The sequence below is a fragment of the Pogona vitticeps genome, chromosome 1 (assembly GCF_051106095.1).
Source record: "Pogona vitticeps strain Pit_001003342236 chromosome 1, PviZW2.1, whole genome shotgun sequence".
NCBI classification, from domain to species: domain Eukaryota; kingdom Metazoa; phylum Chordata; class Lepidosauria; order Squamata; family Agamidae; genus Pogona; species Pogona vitticeps.
Window position 1 is genome coordinate 206,384,159 of NC_135783.1, and position 18,546 is coordinate 206,402,704.

General features: G+C 40.4%; 1 protein-coding gene across 11 annotated transcripts in view; it reads left to right on the top strand.

Annotated features, from left to right (window-relative positions):
- The window catches only part of LOC110076882 (sodium channel protein type 1 subunit alpha), a 134,193-nt gene that overhangs the window by 79,520 nt on the left and 36,127 nt on the right, over positions 1 to 18,546 (top strand). For 2 of the 11 annotated variants that reach the window (XM_072982048.2, XM_078394601.1), the window contains exons 4-11: positions 938 to 1,028; positions 1,995 to 2,123; positions 2,962 to 3,053; positions 4,397 to 4,651; positions 11,411 to 11,474; positions 12,201 to 12,342; positions 12,477 to 12,683; positions 17,513 to 17,818. In XM_072982048.2, the coding sequence (XP_072838149.2) occupies positions 938 to 1,028; positions 1,995 to 2,123; positions 2,962 to 3,053; positions 4,397 to 4,651; positions 11,411 to 11,474; positions 12,201 to 12,342; positions 12,477 to 12,683; positions 17,513 to 17,818 (1,286 nt within the window). Of the gene's footprint in view, positions 1 to 937; positions 1,029 to 1,994; positions 2,124 to 2,961; positions 3,244 to 4,396; positions 4,652 to 11,410; positions 11,475 to 12,200; positions 12,343 to 12,476; positions 12,684 to 17,512; positions 17,819 to 18,546 lie in introns of those variants that run through there. The other 9 variants (XM_072982049.2, XM_072982062.2, XM_072982040.2 and 6 more) reach the window with 6 other exon arrangements.

Consider the following 18,546-nt stretch of genomic DNA (forward strand, 5'->3'; position numbering starts at 1 on the left):
GGTAACTTGAACCAAAAGAGATCTGACTCCAGGTATTTCTGGTTCTATTGTGGTTCACACACATGGTGCTCCTCACTTTGTTACATCAAGCATCCACACACAGATGGCAGCACTTTGCAAGGAAATGGATGGCACCAATATTGCACAGTGGACATGAGTGTATAGCACAGCTTTTCCATCAAAACAGTCTCTGTTAAACTACTGTGTTATGCTCCTTATCTTCTTTTTAGAAATCCCTAATAGTGAGACTGCACCCTGGCACTATGACAACAACTTTTAATTATGCTACAAAAAAGAGTAAAGTTATCACTTTTCAGGTTGCAGTTGTAATATTACTTAATTATTTTTTAATTATTCAAAAATAAATTAATTACAAAGAACTTATTATCTGCAACATTACTTCCAAGCTTTGGAAAGCTCGATGCTTAGCACATAGGTCTCAGATTTAGTACTTTGACATCTTCAGGTAAAATCGAACAAATCTCTCTGGAATGTTTGAGAATCACTACCAGGCAGTGCTGGTAACTTGGCAAGGTAGACTAATGGTCAGATTTTGTGTAAAGCAGTTTCTTATATTCACATGCTAATAAAATCAGCATCGAATCTGTCAAAGTAAGAATAACCTAAATCAAGTTAAATTGGGGACCTTGGGATTTAAGGGAGGTAAAAGGCCACCAAAGGCTTCCCTAAGATGAAAAGAACCCTTAGGGAGCCTTGAAACTGAGGGTGGGGGTGGGATTGGAAACCTTTAGTTAGTGAGAATAGGCCATGGCTGATGGCATCAGAGTTTCACATGTGGAGTTACTGGTATGCCAACAAGATTTCAGTCGTTGACAAGTGTATCTATATAATGAAAACAAAGCTGCAATTAATTTTCTGGTTTGTTCATCGATAGCTGTATCATTTCTCACTGTATATTCCTTAATGATATAACCTACATTATTCAGCATGCTCATTATGTGCACTATTTTGACCAACTGCGTGTTCATGACCCTAAGTGACCCTCCAGAGTGGACAAAGAATGTAGAGTAAGTTGTATTTTATTCTTAAATGGCATGTTTGAGTGTTATTTAGTGGAATTAATTCTATTAGAATGGATATAATTTTTAGAATACTTATAATCAGTTAGGGACTATGCTGAATCCAGGAATTAGTCCTGACTAGAACAGAGCTACTGAATCGGTGGAACCTGTTTATCCAGTGAGTTGAGTCTAGTTGGACTTTAAAAATTGCACGTAGTCCATGGCTTTCACTCAGTGATTTAATATGAGGACAGACCTACATGCGTCCAATTCAACCTTCATTTTATTTGAAAGGCCAGCTACTGGAAACAGGATGAATTTGCATTTTCTTGCAATACTAAAATTTGAGGTCCATAGAATGACATTTACTAATAGTGGGCTTGGGACTGACAAGAGGATGCATTTCTTCACAGAACATCTAATTAATACCACAATGTTGTGGTGATGCCACTAGCTAGACAGTTTTGCAGTAGGCAGTAAGTCAATTAATTAAAGATAGATCTATCAAAAGACATTATCTCCATGTTTAAAATTGTTTCACATTTCAAAGTGAAAATCCTGGGCACAAATAAAGAATGCTATTATCTTAATGGCCTTCTTGGAAAATGAATGATGAACTAGACTGGATTTAGTCCTTCTTATTGGGAACCACAACAATATATTTTATGCAACCAGGGTAACATGAGAAGAAGATGGCCATGTATGGGTAGACTACAATATTGTTTGGCCACCGCTCCCTACATCATCTCTGTTTCTGGACAGTGGAACATGCAGCATGGGCTTGTTCCACACTGAATGCTGTTTCACTTACCCACCAATTTGGGAAGGAGGCACATGGGTGAAGTAGAAGCTCTGTGCAACCCTAGAAAGGGGCCCTTGGTGAGATCCAGTATAGAGCTCTTAACTCTGAGAATGTTTTTTTTTTAATTCATAATTTTAATGAACAATGACTATTTCATCTGCTGTCTTCAGGTATACATTCACAGGAATATATACATTTGAATCACTTATAAAAATAATTGCAAGGGGCTTTTGTATAGATGGTTTCACCTTCCTCCGGGATCCCTGGAACTGGCTTGATTTCACTGTCATTACATTTGCGTAAGTTTTATGTTCTTTCCTCCCCCGTGCCTTTCTGATTGCATGGGTTAATTCTATGACGTATAAATGTATGGAAGTAAATGTACATTTAGTAATCAGAGGTTGGAGACTATAAATCCTTCAATGAGCAATGATTGGATGTGATTCACTATCGCTGTCTCTTAGAAAAGCTAGATCCAATTCCATCTCTATTTATTTATTTGGTTTTTATATGTCTAGGTACTAGCATATTTTTAAGTCAACAACACATAACTTGTGTTTTGGGTAAGAGTGAACATGAAGCACGTCAGATAAAAGGCTGTTCTGTGACCGTGTTGCCGTTTGTAACTACACACTCAAAATGAATCAAGATTGTTTCTAAAGAAGTTCATGTGAAGAAACTGCATCACTTACTGCACCTTTTCGCCTGACTTTATTATAATGGTTACATTGGATTTGTTTCTCTGTGAAATATGGTGTGCTAGTAAAGGAACTGCTAGTTACTAGTAGTGTGGCATGCCTGGTATACTAGTGGTGCAGGTACTGACATAGAAGCTAATTTCCAGTCTTACACTTCCCCCCCTCCTAGAAGACCAGCCTTGCCAGTTTAGTTACATAAGTTACTTTAATTAGAACTTTAATAGTAAAATCACTGTGGTTCATTTGTCCAACACCATTTTAATGTTAATCAATCACTGCTGAAAGATCTTAATGAAAGTCAAACTTCAGTGAAAGGTAAAGATCTGACTGTTGCTATTTAATTTCCCACTAAAGTTACCCAGGGGGGCCTTCATGAAGACCCTCAAGTGAGTACATGAAGTCTGCCTCAATTCTGAATAACTGTGATTTAATTCTACAGGTATGTAACAGAATTTGTAAACCTAGGCAATGTTTCAGCTCTTCGAACTTTCAGAGTATTGAGAGCTTTGAAAACTATTTCTGTAATCCCAGGTAAGAAGTAAGTGGTGTAAGATGTTAGGTCCCTTGTACCTCCCAACTGTTCCTTTTTATCCTGTCATTGTGTTTGTGTGTGAACTCCCCTATTACAGATATGTGACAGAGTTTGTGGACCTGGGCAATGTCTCAGCGTTGAGAACATTCAGAGTTCTCCGGGCATTGAAAACAATATCAGTCATTCCAGGTGAGAGCGAGGTTAAACACAGAGGCTGACTCTCAGACTCCATGGAAATTCCAACCACATTTCTTCACCATAAGCCTTGTTGCTTGCTCACTCATCTAAAAAAGAAAAAGCAGGAAAAGCAGGAATCATGTTTTGAGAGAAATGAACATTGTGATCCTTTGCTTTTTTGCCATTTGCTTATTTACTTTTGAATTCAGCCTTTGCGTTTAACACATTGTTGCATGAGATGTTGCAGTATATAGCGTGTGTTATTTGCATCATATAATGTCAAGCTTTGAGGTCAAGCTATGACAAAAGCACAACTATGACTGAAGTTTTTTTATCTGTATGTTTTTTTTACATGAAAGATATAAAATTGAAGTTGTTTCTGGTATTTTTGATGGACAATAATATCTGAATTTTATTGTATGTACTGAAATATCTGGATCACTATTGAACATAAAACAATTAAGATAATAATTTTAAAAATTGCATGGGAAGTTTATTATCTTTCCTAACTACCTATACTCACTTAGCTTTGAGCCCTATCATGAGTTCTATCATGTTATAAAAGATTTGGGGTGTACAGTGTTGGTAATTTTGGAAGGGAAAAAAAACCCACACCATAACCACTTCAAGTGTGTATATCAGAGGCCTAATTACATTGCTTTCAGTGACACTTCCTTTTTATAACGTTTTTAAGCTTGGGAAGAGTTCTTCTTTCTGTGGGGGTTTAATAGAAAGCATGATGATAACAAAGTCACTTGTTTTATTATTAAAACAAGTTGGTATTTAGCTAAGCGCAATACATTTTCATGCACCAGTGCAATGGACATAAACTTCCAGTGACTTCATCTTCACAAGATACATCCTCACGAGTGATGAAACCATATCAAGCTCTTGTTCACAAAATATCAATGCTATTTATTTGGGCTTCTGCATGAGGTTGGGATCAGGTGGGTTTATGTTGCTTGAATCAAACTGGGCTCAATACAATTGTTAGTCTCAAGAAGAGTAGACCAATCGAATGAGTGGAATGTGTTAAGCACCATTTGCGCAAGTCCCGTTGATGCAGTGGGTCTGCTTTAGATGAGGCAAACAGTTGAATTTTAGCCCATGGTATTTTTAAAATTACATTATTTTCATAATCCTAACCGTGCTTTTCTGCTTACAGGCCTGAAGACGATTGTGGGAGCCCTCATTCAGTCTGTGAAGAAGCTGTCAGATGTTATGATTCTGACTGTATTTTGTCTGAGTGTATTTGCTCTAATAGGGCTTCAGCTGTTCATGGGAAACTTGAGGCATAAATGCTTGTACTGGAATCCAGACAATTCTACAAATGATACTTACCTATTTAATAACACATTTGAAGACAACAGTACACATAATAGCACACAATTTGACTGGGATGAATATATAAGCATTGAAAGTAAGAATAAAAATTTGTTTTTTTTTCTAAACTAACACAGTTGCAGTCTGTGATGTGTGATAAATATGACTTACATTTTAATCGAAGTATTCGTGTCACACTGAGGATGAAGGTTCTGAAATCCTTTTTACAGAGAAGCTAGCTCTTTTGCAGGGTTTTTTTAGCTAGATCATTTGGAGACATCTGGCTAAGTCAGTGGTTCCCAAAAATTTTTTGACTCATGTCTTGCTTACCTAACTGGCCACTGGCTATGGCTCTCCCAATATGATACTTTGGGTGAGAGGAGGAAAAGGGAGGGGGGAAGTCTGGCCTGAAGATTCTGTGGTGCTCCCAGCTGGGTTTGGGGGGCAACCTGGTGTGCTGCGGCACACTGTTTGGGAACCACTGGGCTAAGTTATATACTACACCGATGGAATTCTGTCTCTGTGGAAACTAGTGAAATCTGCTCCATTGCATTGATTAATTACTTTTATGACATTTATACAAGCTCTTTATAGTTTTTTTTCCCCCAGGGAAGTTTGCAATGCAGTTTTAAATCATAATCACAGCAATAAATTATGAAATAATAGAAGTTTAACATAAAAAATGTACACAATTGAATCCATCTGAATCAAACAAAAAACTGGAGAACTGTATTTGTTAGTACCTGAAATATCACCATAATAAAATGTCTGCAGTATCTAAACCTGATGCCTACAAGAAAATAAAGCCTTCATTGGAGAGAGTCTTCCACAGCTAGGGTTATCCCCTGTTTAAAAAGCTGTCTCCGTTGCTGCAATCAACCTGATCTGGGATACAGTGAGTTGTTAACAGCACCAAGTCAAGAAGGTAGCCTTTAGGATACGCAGGCCCAAAGGAATGTATTGAACCAGAGCATTGTTTTCTATTTCAACCCCATTTTCGTCCTTTCATCTTTAATACCTTTTCACAGTCCATGGCCATCTTCACTAGTTTTGTCTGATTCTTTCACATTAATCAGGCTCTGACTAACAAGTATTCCTACTTGGCCCAGCTGACAGTTCGGGAACTGTGCCCTCAAATGGATCCTTTTCCCACTTTATTTACAGCTGCCGGGGGGGGATGGACTTTGAATTTTACAAAGTCTTAACAGTCACTGGGGACAGATCCTGTTTCTGCAAAACAGAAGTAGGCAACAAGGTCTCTCCCTGATATTTTTGGACTCCAGTGCCCATCATTCTATGCCTACTGGAATTGTTTGCTGGTCAGGAATTGGCTGCCTCCTCCTGATTTTAGAAATGTGTCTTGTTCCTAGAGTCTTAAGATTTTTCTGTGATGGGGTACTTCAAGCAATCTAGCTCCAGTTTCCCTTTTTTTCAATCTCCTACCAACACAGCAGCATAGGCCACAGAGCCTCTGCTTTAAAATCTTTGCCTGTGACAGGGTGAAATTTGCAGAGTACTGAAGGGAACTGTGGAAATTGGTGCCAGCTTCCATTTTCCAAAGGCGCCAACAGTCACATCATTCTGGGAATATGTTGCTCAGCCTGAAGAAGAAAGCATCTACCAGCCTGTTTTTACTGACATAGTGAAGAAAAAGAGTTTTGAGTATCTTGTTGAGTATTTTGACCTTATTGCTGTGATAGAAATAGTGCCTTCTCAGTAACAGAGGACCCTTGCCTGTTTTTTCTCATAGAAACAGTGGGGTATCAGGTTGCCTAGCAAAGGTATAAATAGCCGTGTACCCAGGTTCCTCAGTCTAGTACAGAAACAGGCAAGAATTGAGGATCTGGGAGGCCATTTTTAGCCCCCTAGAGCTGGAACTCCTGCAAAAGACAAAGCAAGAAGTGACTGGTTGTCCACTTCTGCTTAGGTAATGCTTCCTTCTGGGGTTTTAAATAAGGCACTGGAGAGGGGAGCTTACCTTGTTATAAAGGAGGATTGCTTCCCCTGGAGGCATCCAGGAGTTGCCATTTTTTCTTCCTTCCTTAAAAATGTGTTTCAGCAGGAGTAATTTTGGGGGTAATACAAATGGACATCTCTACCTATAGCCCACATGCCATGTGTTCCCTACCTTTGGTCTAGTAAAATTCTGGCTACATAAGCCCTCTTGCTAATGGAGTCAACAGGGAGAAAAGGTTGGATTCTGTTCGTAATCCCATGGTGTTTCTTCCCATATGGCTTCAGCATGCAGAAGTGGCCTAATCTGGTTACAAAGTGAAGTTGCTCCCCCAAAAAAGAGCTCCCCTATTATGCTAATAAGTCAGAAAGTGGGAGCTGTAGTCCAAAAATAGAAATATGTACATGAAAACTAATCTGGTTATCTATAGGACATGAGAGTTTATAACTTTGAGTGCTTGCTTAGAGGATGCTGCATGTTCTTGTCCTTCTGCCTCTGCCAATGTATGTGCCACATTTTTCATTCACCCCTGTCTATGCTATCTTTTGTGGCTTTGGTGCTAAGTGACCAGAAAGACAAAATGTTATATGTTTTTCTCCATCACAACTAAATCTGCACCAGTCCTTCTGAAATGTTGAATGTTTCATGCTTGGTGCACCACAGCAAATCATGTTTCAAAGTTGAACAATTTCTAATTAGAAATGTAAAAAGGTCTCCCCCCCCCCCCCGGGTCACTTACATTCTATATGTTATATCCTTCTGAATTTTTTATACACACAAAAATGTAATGAAATAAATGTTAGGATTATTTGGTATTTATGTTGGCAGAGCGCATCAGCCTTGTGCTGAGCTTGTGATTACTGAAGAGAAATAATCACTCTAGAGTGAGACTTGTATTAGGTAAAATGAGATAAGCGTACACTTTATTGTTTAGGAAATGTGTTAGTGGATAGTGTAGAATGAAAAAGATCGGTAAACTTATTTACAGAAACCCCTAGAGCTGGTTTCTATGTCTGCTGGCCTACTGGTAAACATTAGGGGAAACCCGTGGGTTGCCTGCCTGCCTCTAGCTGGGAGGGAAGCAAACAGGAAGTGCTTTCAAGGCAAGAGGAAAGAAGAAAACAGGCCCCAAAATAACGATTTATCTTTAGTCCCTCAGAAAAGATACGGATGTAGGCATTTTCCTCACCCATCCATCCTTTCAGGTGATTTTGCTACCTGTGTTGTTCTGTTTCCAACCCTAAGAATATCCACTTGTTGAAACCCCCAAACTGTAAAGGCTCTCCCTGCATAAAACACACAGCACATATTTTCTTATACCTGATGGGCTTTATCTTCTTGAAAGGTACAGCAACCCTTACAAATTTCATCCATGTCTGCAAGAAATAAATATTTTCAGCAAAAAAACAAAAAGCAGTTTGCTCTGAATTACAGTGTCAAGACTACTTATTTTTAAAAAATCCTATTCCTATGTGTCTAAAATTTTACATATATAATCACCTCGCAAGGGGCTACTATGCCTGAAGGTTAATCCTGAAGAATGGAGACCGCTTTTTGGCACCTGCACATTATCAGTGTGATACAAAAACCTTGTTGTTAGCCTGGCTAACAACAAGGCCAGTGGAGGTGATGACATTCCAGTTGAACTATTTAAAATCTTAAAAGATGATGCTGTTAAGGTGCTACATTCAATATGCCAGCAAGTTTGGAAAACTCAACGGTGGCCAGAGGACTGGAAAAGATCAGTCTACATCCCAGTCCCAAAGAAGGGCAGTGCCAAAGAATGCTCCAACTACCGTACAATTGCACTCATTTCACACGCTAGCAAGTTTATGCTCAAAATCCTACAAGGTAGGATTCAGCAGTATGTGGACCGAGAACTCCCAGAAGTACAAGCTGGATTCCGAAGGGGCAGAGGAAATAGAAACCAAATTGCTAACATGAGCTGGATTATGATAAAAGCCAGAGAATTCCGGAAAAATATCTACTTCTGCTTCATTGGCTATGCAAAAGCCTTTGACTGTGTGGACCACAGCAAGCTATGGCAAGTCCTTAAAGAAATGGGAGTGCCTGACAACCTTATCTATCTCCTGAGAAACCTATATGTGGGACAGGAAGCAACAGTTAGAACTGGATATGGAACAACTGATTGGTTCAAAATTGGGAAAGGAGTACGACAAGGCTGTGTATTGTCCCCCGGCTTATTTAACTTATATGCAGAATGCATCATGCGGAAGGCTGGACTGGAGGAATCCCAAACCGGAATTAAGATTGCCAGAAGAAATATCAACAACCTCCGATATGTAGATGATACCACTCAGATGGCAGAAAGTGAGGAGGAATTAAAGAACCTTGTAATGAGGGTGAAAGAAGAGAGTGCAAAAAACGGCCTGAAACTCAGCATCAAAGAAACTAAGATCATGGCCACTGGTCCCATCACCTCCTGGCAAATAGAAGGGGAAGATATGGAGGCAGTGACAGATTTTACTTTCTTGGGCTCCATGATCACTGCAGATGGGGACAGCAGCTCCGAAATTAAAAGATGCCTGCTTCTTGGGAGGAAAGTGATGACAAACCTAGACAGCATCTTAAAAAGCAGAGACATCACCTTGCCAACAAAAGTCCGAATAGTCAAACCTATGGTTTTTCCTGTTGTGACGTATGGAAGTGAGAGCTGGACCATAAAGAAAGCAGACTGCTGAAGAATTGATGCCTTTGAATTGTGGTGCTGGAGGAGGCTCTTGAGAGTCCCCTGGACTGCAAGGAGGACAAACCTATCAATTCTAAAGGAAATAACCCTGAGTGCTCACTGGAAGGACAGATCCTGAAGCTGAGGCTGCAGTACTTTGGCCATCTCATGAGAAGAGAAGACTCCTTGGAAAAGACCTTGATGTTAGGAAAGTGTGACGGCAAGAGGAGAAAGGGATGGCCGAGATGGCTGGACAGTGTCTGCGAAGCAACCAACATGAATCTGACACAACTCTGGGAGGCAGTGGAAGATAGGAGGGCTTGGCGTGCTCTGGTTCATGGGGTCACGAAGAGTCGGACACGACTAAATGACTAAACGATGACAAAAACCTACAGCTTTCTGAAATCAGATTTGGGCATGAGTCAAATGAACCTCCAAATATATTAAGCCCACTTAGGCTGTTTTCTGCATTACCCAATTGAGGCCCAAGTTGAGTAATATGGCAAGTGCATATCTCCACTTTCTTTTTCATTATGGTTCCACAAAGACAGGTCTGTGCCATGAGCACATATATTCTCTTTCCTTACTTCATCTTCCAGTTTCTGTTTTCAGCTATCTAAATATTGTCTACTTCCAGCCACCTGACCAAATTCAGAAAGAGCATATAAATGTTCTTGGCTCTGTTTTACCAGAGTACTTCTCGTCATAGTTATGTTTGGATTTGTGTCTATTTCAGTGTACCTCAAACTTCCAAGGAGACAAGGAGAGTGGAGAGGACAGGATGACACAGCCGATGTATCATGAATACAGCATCCTTGCTTTGATTAGGATGAATCATTTAGCCTCAAAACAAATTCAACCCCCCCAAAAAAAACCAAGCCTTCATATAGTTGCATCCAGCATTTTAGAGATCACAATTAAATTTCTATAGGAAAAATGATTTTTTTGTTTGTTTGTTTAAGGGAGCTTGATCTTTGATCATTCATCATACTACATAGAAAGAAGGGCATTAATTTCCCACTTTACGATTAGCATATCAATCAGCTTAGATGCCCTATGCTAGCTGACCACCCTCCTGGAAAGGAAGGTGTTGCCCAGGCATCAGTGTGTTAAAATAAAATTAAACTACCGGCCCAATCAAGCTTTTGTACATGGATTGGGGAAGGGGAGATATATTGTTCTTCACCTTAGGAAATAAAATGTTTTGTGTTGATATGTTATAAGAACACATAAGTGACAAATTTGTGATCTGTGACATGGAGTAAGTTTGCTGGGGGATTTAAAACATCCCTAAAGAAATATGATTCTCCAAGACTCAGTTTGGGAGTGTTTTTCTTATATAATTCATTACTATATTTAATCCTTATGCACCAGTAAGATGAAATAATTGTGTTGATACCCAGTTGATTATAAGGAGTTAGCTTGGCCTCTTCATGTGCTGAGACTATATTAAAATAATATTGTCTTTTAATAAGCTAAGCTGCCTTTGGTCCTTTTAAGGAGAAAGGTGAGGTATGTATGTGTGAATGAATGAACATTGTTACCAGGCTACCCCGTATCCAGTTATACACCTACAAAGAGCCTTTCCCCAGGGAAGTTTCCCTCAGGCACCTACAGACACCAAAATCACAGAAAAGCTTTCCATAACTCTCCTCTATAAAGTCTCCCAGTTTGGTGAGGACTGGGTTTCCCCAAACCAGCTGCTAAAGAGCACTTTCCTGGGGGAACCCACTTTGTGAGTGTATATATAGCTTGGATGTCTGAATTCCAATCTTCAGCAAACTTGGAGGGATTGTAGAGGAGAGTCAGTAGAAGGTTTTCTGTGAATTCATAAATTTGTAATTCTTGATTCGTCAACCTTGACAAATCATGAATCAGAACAAATCACAATTTTTCTGATTCATGCCCATCTCCAATAGTGATATTATTTGCAATGATCTAAAGAAAACACAATGCTTTTGCAATATAGGGGCCTCTTTAATATCCAGTTAAGTTGCCATGGCGTCTCTTTTATTTGTTCTTTCCCTGTGTTCCCTCTGTCTGTATAGTTTGTCAGGATAACCCAGTGCTATTGCCACTCTGTTGCTTCTTGCTTTAGAGTTATTGGTAAAATTGTGGAATTGCAGGAATGCCATTCTTAAGCAAAAAAAATGTTATTATTTCATTATTAAATTGTGCATTTTTAATATCTTGAAAACTTTTTTTCCACATAGGTCATTTTTATTTTCTAGAAGGACAAAATGATGCTTTGCTTTGTGGCAACAGCTCGGATGCAGGGTAAGGTGCTCTCCCATCCTTAGGTTTTTAAAAATAAAATAGAATTCAAAGTAGCAGGAAGTTTGAGCTGTTTGGACAAAGCTATTTTGTTAATAACTTAATTCTAATTGATTATGTTCAACTGGACATGGATAGGAAGAAACACAAAAGAGAGAATTAAATAAAAGGAAGCTTAAACAAATCTTAGCTTACTGGGTCAGCTGACCCTTGTCTTGAATTGGCATGAGTTAAAGATGAACATGAGGCAGTTGATGGATCAGCATCCCAAGAGAAGGACAGAAAGAACAAGGAAGGATGAAGCACTGACAAAGGATAGTTCAGATAAAGCTAATTTGGAAAAGAATTCATATTTTGTACTCTGCTACCTATTCAGCTGTGGGTGTACTTGTATCCCCATGTTATTATTATTGCTTTGCCCTGTATATCACTTCATAGTGCTAGAGCACATCTTGGGCAGTTTACAACAAATTATTCAAGCAACACTTCACCCACCAGCAAGCTGGGGATTCATATAACCAACCTTGGAAGGATGGAAGGCTGAGTCAGACTTGAGTCGGCTACCTGAACCCCTTAAGAACAAACTCAGGTTGAGAGCAGAGACTTGACTTCAGTACTGCAGTTTAATCATTGTGCGACAGGACACCTTGGAAGGCGTTTTACTAGCATGAGTTAATGATTGACAGGGTTTAAACATCTAATCACCCTCTCTTTCTGTCTCTCTTTTAGTCAATGTCCAGAAGGTTATGTGTGTATAAAAGCTGGTAGGAACCCAAACTATGGTTATACAAGTTTTGACACCTTCAGCTGGGCTTTTTTGTCCCTCTTTCGATTGATGACTCAGGACTTCTGGGAGAATCTTTATCAGCTGGTGAGAGAGAATAGTTTGGATACCATAATCTTAAATATACTGGTATCACAACAAAATAACCTAAACACAAATATAGCAATGTTGTACAATAATCACATTACAGTGATTTTTTAATAAACTATTATTTCCTCTAGACTCTGCGTGCTGCTGGCAAAACGTACATGATCTTTTTTGTTCTGGTGATTTTCCTGGGCTCCTTCTACCTGATCAACTTGATCTTGGCTGTTGTCGCCATGGCCTACGAAGAGCAGAATCAAGCCACTATGGAAGAAGCTGAGCAGAAAGAGGCCGAGTTTCAGCAAATGCTGGAGCAGCTGAAAAAACAACAAGAAGCAGCTCAGGTATCTTTCTGATGTGGCAATGACTAAACTTAGTTTTAGCATAGCTTTATGACTATGGCTATGATTGAATGTATCAGATCAATGGAAGATAACAGATAGTTGCCATCCCTCAAAGTTGTAATCCTCATGTCAACTAGTTGCCCACAAGGTCTTGTGAAGAGAAAACAGCCTGGGTATTCCTTTGTTTTACCCAGTCACCTATTTAGACACCTTACAGATGGGAGAGGAGTAGTCAAAAGAAGGTAACTTTCCAAGATTCAGCTTTAATTATTCCCCAGTTCCCCCAACATAGCATCACTTCAGAGTGACATGGCATAAGGAGGGGGATTGAAATGGTGCCTGCCTCCTCATTGCCTGCACTGCAGCCACTCGGTTCTCCTATCAGTGCCGCTGCAGCTGCCATTTTCTGGAAATGATCCTGCATGCCCCTCCCTGTTAATGCCACTCCTCACCGCTCTTGATACATTCATTGGAGGAAGGGAGGCACCAACAGGGGTTGGGAGCTGATACCAAGGTCTTCAGATTTCTGAACTTTCCTCAGTTCAGAAATCTGCATTAAAGGACAGATCCACAATATGGCTGAGGTTATTTTTCTTTATTTATATTATTTTATTAGATTTATACCCTGCCCATCTAGATGAATGGTCTACTCTGGGCGGCATTACAAAATTTAAAAACAATTGAACCAATAAACATGCAAAAATCCAAGATGTGAAAATGTAAATATTAAGATACAGCAGGAGGGAAAGCCTGCCTAAATAGCCAGGTATTGACTTTTCTTCTGAAGACACCCAGAGAGGGAGCCAGGCAGATCTCCACGGACAGGTTGTTCCAGAGGCAAGGGGCCGCTGCCAAGAAGGCCCGGTTCCTTGTTCTTTCCTTCTGGACCTCCCTTGGCGTTAGGCCCCTCAGCCGGCCGGCCTGGCTGGAACAAGTGATTCTGGCAGAACTGGGTGGGAGGAGGCACTCTGCCAGATATTGAGTTAAAGTAGGTAGACTCTTCATAGGCACAGAGCTGGGGAATACGATGTCCCTGAAGATCTAGTTGGCACCCTTATTAGTGTACCTTTGGGACCTTTTAAAGAGACCATGTCCTTCAGCAAATGTTCTCAAGCTCTGTGTCTCCATTCTTCATCGTGGTCTGTATGATTCAAATGATTGGGTTCTCTGCCTGTGTGAACACTCTCTGTGGAACTTCCCAGTGCTTTAGCCTCAAGGCTTTTTCGCTTATTTTTATGGCACGTGCTCCGCCCATTTACCTCAGTCCTATTTTTGTCCGCCACAGGAATAAGAACCTCGGTTTGCTCCAGAACTCAAAAAATGACATAATCTTTTGTAAATAGTCCTTTACAAGTCTATGTACAAAATAGCCTTTATCACCTTTCCTTTCATTCTTATTACCTTTAAAAAAAAGTGAAAATGTATTTCCTGTTTTCTGCTCTTCCCCCCCCCCCTTGTCATCTAACAGTTGAATTGCTACGGTTTATAGCCTCAGCAGTCTTAATGAAGTACTGTTTTTGGCTGTGGTACTAAAATTCCTCAAGCAGATGGACATAACTGGTGTTTATTTTGTGTAAGGAAATGTCAGCTAGTGAAAAACACTGTGCTATCTGTAAAGGATTTCCTAAAATGACATTGAAATATAGTCAGATCTGTTTAAATATTTTTGGACATACATGACCACCCACAAAAGCAGTATTTAATGTGACGGGGGCATTCACATTGCCCTGCTGGCTTCTTTTTAATAAAAACACTTGGTTTGAGGTAAAAAAAGAAGTGGGCTTTGTTGTGCTTTATGTAGTCAGGGTTTTAAAAATTGGTTTTAATTACGCAAAACCTGATTCAACAGCGATTCTTATTGTCAATGTAATTGTGGCCTTTCATCAGTTAAAGCCATCCATTCGAATAGTAACAGAGGCAAGGGAAACCAGATGGGGTGTCGGGATCCGCAAGATGAGAGGAAGTAGGGATCTTGCAGATGAAGCCTCAGGGCAGGGATCTTTCTCCTCAACCAGCAAGGAGACAGGAAAAGAGACACGGGACACTCAGAGTGTGGTTTTCAGGATGGGATCCGGATGAATACAGAACAGCCTGCCGTGAGGCACCTGTTCAGTAGGAGTTCTTTTCTTCTCGATCCGGCCTCCCCTCAGTTTATTGTATCCCCTACCTTTGAACAAGTTAATCAATACAGAGGTAACTAATTTCCTGAATACACAGCCAGAATAACCAGAGTGCTAGTAAACAGAGACAGCTAATTTCCTTGAATACAAAGGCATCAGTAAACACAGTGGTTGGTAAACAGACAGGCTGGTAAACAGGCACAGATACCATCCAAATACACAGACAAGTTCCTGAATACACGAACACTTTAACTACATTATCCAGAGACAATAGACAGCAGGTTAATGATCATCCTTACTGGAAACTAGTGACTTGCAGTTTTAGCATGAGGCCTGCCATTGTCATAGATATACATTTGCTACTGCCACAGACATATACATTGTAACAGCATAACAGCATAAATTTTCCCCACAATGGGGAGCACATTGCCAAAAGAGAGAGGTTTATTTGATGTGGACACCTCAGGAGAAGGAACGTCACATCCATTTTCTATAACTTCTTCCAATATTCAAAGCAATAAGACAATTCAAAAACATGATACCCTGTTTTCCCAAAAGTAAGACTGAACCTGAAAATAACCCCTAGTATGATTTTTCAGGATGCTCCTAATATAAGCCATACCCCCCAAATAAGCCCTAGTTAAGTGAGACCCCACCCTCCACCATTGTGCAGCAACCAGAAGAAGATGACGTGACTGTATCTGAATAAACATAGATTGTTGTACATGAAAAAAATAAAATATCTCCTGAAAATAAGCCCTAATGCATTTTTGGAGCAAAAATTAATATAAGGCCCTGTCTTATTTTCAGGGAAACATGGTAGCTGTCCAGATAGGAATGGATAACATAACAGCCATGTACTATGTAAACAAGCAAGGAGGAACAAAACTAATGAATCTTCCCTACATCTGAACACTTTTGTGGGAATGGTGCATTCTGAATTATATTTTCCCAACAGCTATTCATATCCCTGGTGACAACAATCAGAAAGCAGACTCATTGAGCAGAACATTAACACAGACACACAAGAGGGAAGTTTTCTCAGCAAGTTTTTGCAGTACTTGTAAAGAGATGAGGAGTGCCAAAAAAATAGAGGTGCTCACTTCTTACAACAGGAAATGCAGAATGGAATTCCCCAGGATATGCACTCACAATCTACAAACTGCTTTTAAGTTTCTCCTCCATTTGAAGCAGTTAAGGATGGTGACTTTCATATTTAAAAGTCTGCTTAACTGCAACCTTCGCACATTGACCTGAAAATCACCTATCATCATAGTTATTTAAAAATTCAATTCTAAATAATTTTTTTAAGGATTAAAGAAAACTTGTGCCAACATAAAACCACTTCCAGCACCAGTCTTTGTCCTCGATGCTGACTCAGTTCACAGAAAATCCTTTTGAGCTTATGGCAACAGCAGATCTCAGGTTTATGACTTCCTAAACAGCATTTTTAATTGCTGTTACTTCTGCAGGAAGAGCAAATGAAATCTGTGCATTAAGGTATGATCCTTCTTATTTTCCCTCCCAAAGATAGCATCTTCATTTCGTATGTCTCAGCCACTGATATTACCAACTTTTTAATGCAGAACCACAGAATGAATTAGAAAGATGTTGCTTAGCTTATATGGGAAGAGGGTTCTAACCTTTCATTTATTGAGAACAAAGAAATTTAGAAAAACATGCAGACTCCTTGTATGCTGTCAAGGGCCTAAAAAGGGTTATTCGGTATCTTCACATTTTCCCAAATAGGTGATTAATACAGTAAGATTGGCTTATGACATTGCCAAAATAAATTTGCCATTAAATATCAAAGATCATTCAACCAGCTCAATGGCTTCTTCTACAGCCTTCATGAGATGTATTAACATACCAAACATCTGTATGGCAGCAACATGATCTCTAACCTTTGTAAATACTGTAATTATAGACTCGATATGAGAGCTCAGAGAGATAATTCATGTGGTAGAGCAGTCCTGTCTTCCGTTCTGGTGTGACAGCCCACCTCTAATAACTGAGCTCTCTAGTCACCCAGTTGTGTGAATCGTAGAGACCACAATGAAGAAGGATGGGTTGCTTACCTCTAACAGTGGTCATCTATGTGTTTACACAACCCACCCATATCCCCACTTTTGTCCTGCCAAATGCAATATACTTTTGTGGTAGACATATGGGGACTGAGGTAAATGGGTGGAACATGTGCAGTAAAAACAAGGAAAAGAGGCCTTGAAGTGCAAGCTCTGGAAAGTTCTGTGGAGAGGGTTTTCACAGGTACAGAATGCAATGGTGAGAATACATAGAAGACCACTTGAAGAACCACAGTTACAGGTGAGTAACATGTCTTTTTTGTTGTGTTTTTTCTACCATTCTGTCTCTGTCTCTTTTTGTGCCACTGTTTTTCCTGTATTAAGCTTAATACTATCAATGTTTATCTTTACTTATATGGTTATCTACCATGGCGGCCTCAGGTGGAGAGGCAAAGTGCATGTTTTCATCAGGGAAATAAATCAATAAAACCAAAATACTGCTATGTAGAAGGGTAGATGTCAAGGCGCAGGACAGATTTCATGGCAAAGAAATCTGAGATATGTGATTCCTAGAAATTTGAATTTAGTTCCATCACCCCAGGATTCTTGTTGTTATGGACTTTTTAGGTGTCTAAGTTCTTTCTATGAAGCCACTAAAATGAAACCAATTTGTGATGCCTTATAGCAGGCTGCAGAGGCAGCTGCGACAGCTTCGGCTGAGTCCAAAGAACCCAGCGGAGGAGGAGGAGGAGGAGTGGGGAGGCTCTCTGAAAGTTCTTCAGAAGCATCAAAGTTGAGTTCAAAAAGTGCAAAAGAGCGGAGAAATCGAAGGAAGAAAAGGAAACAGAAAGAACAATCTGGAGGAGAAGAAAAAGATGAAGATGAGTTTCACAGATCTGAATCAGAAGATAGCATCAGGAGGAGAGGTTGCCGATTCTCTATTGAAGGGAATAGGCTAACTCTAGAACGGAAGCACTCTTCGCCCCACCAGGTAGACTGCTTACAGACTTATGAAAGTAAACCAATTGCTAATGCCGGGAGGGGGCCCAAAGGGAATCCCCCGAAAGGAGGCGTTGCCTTTGCCAACCTTCCCGGATGCCACGCGAGGCTACAGGACTTGCCCGAGATCAGCCGAGGGGTGTGGGCTGAGCAGGGCATATTTAAGGGGGCAGCCACGTTGGTAGCTCCCCTTTTGTTCTTGTGAGTGGCATCCCACCCGCCCGCCCTATAAGCTAGTGTGGATTAGCTGGTCCCCCTTTGCTGGGGGCCGGATAGGAATTTTTGACCCGCCTCCTGATTGGCAGGTGGAGGCGGGGATTTTTCGCCTATCCTGCACTAATTTGGATTAGTTTTAGTAAGGGCATTGAATTTGGTCACGCAAGGGCGGGTAGTGCGGATTCGAGTGGTATTCGAACTTGGATGATAGGTTAATGACGGAAAAGGGAGCGCGTCTCAGCTTGCAGCACTGCCAATCAGGTGATCTCAGTGCTGGCAAGCTGGGATGTGCTGGGGATGCTCCCGGACCCAAGGTCGGCACAGAGAGAGTGAAAGAGGGTCCGGGAAAATGGAGGCCGATAGTGATGCCATTTTAAGGAAGAAAGGGATGACTGAGGCCGGAGCACAGCCGGCTGGCTGTTAAATTGTCATTTGATGATCAACAACTAACCTGAATCCGCACTACAGCAGGACCCCCCTTTTTGCCAGGAGTGGCAATGTTTA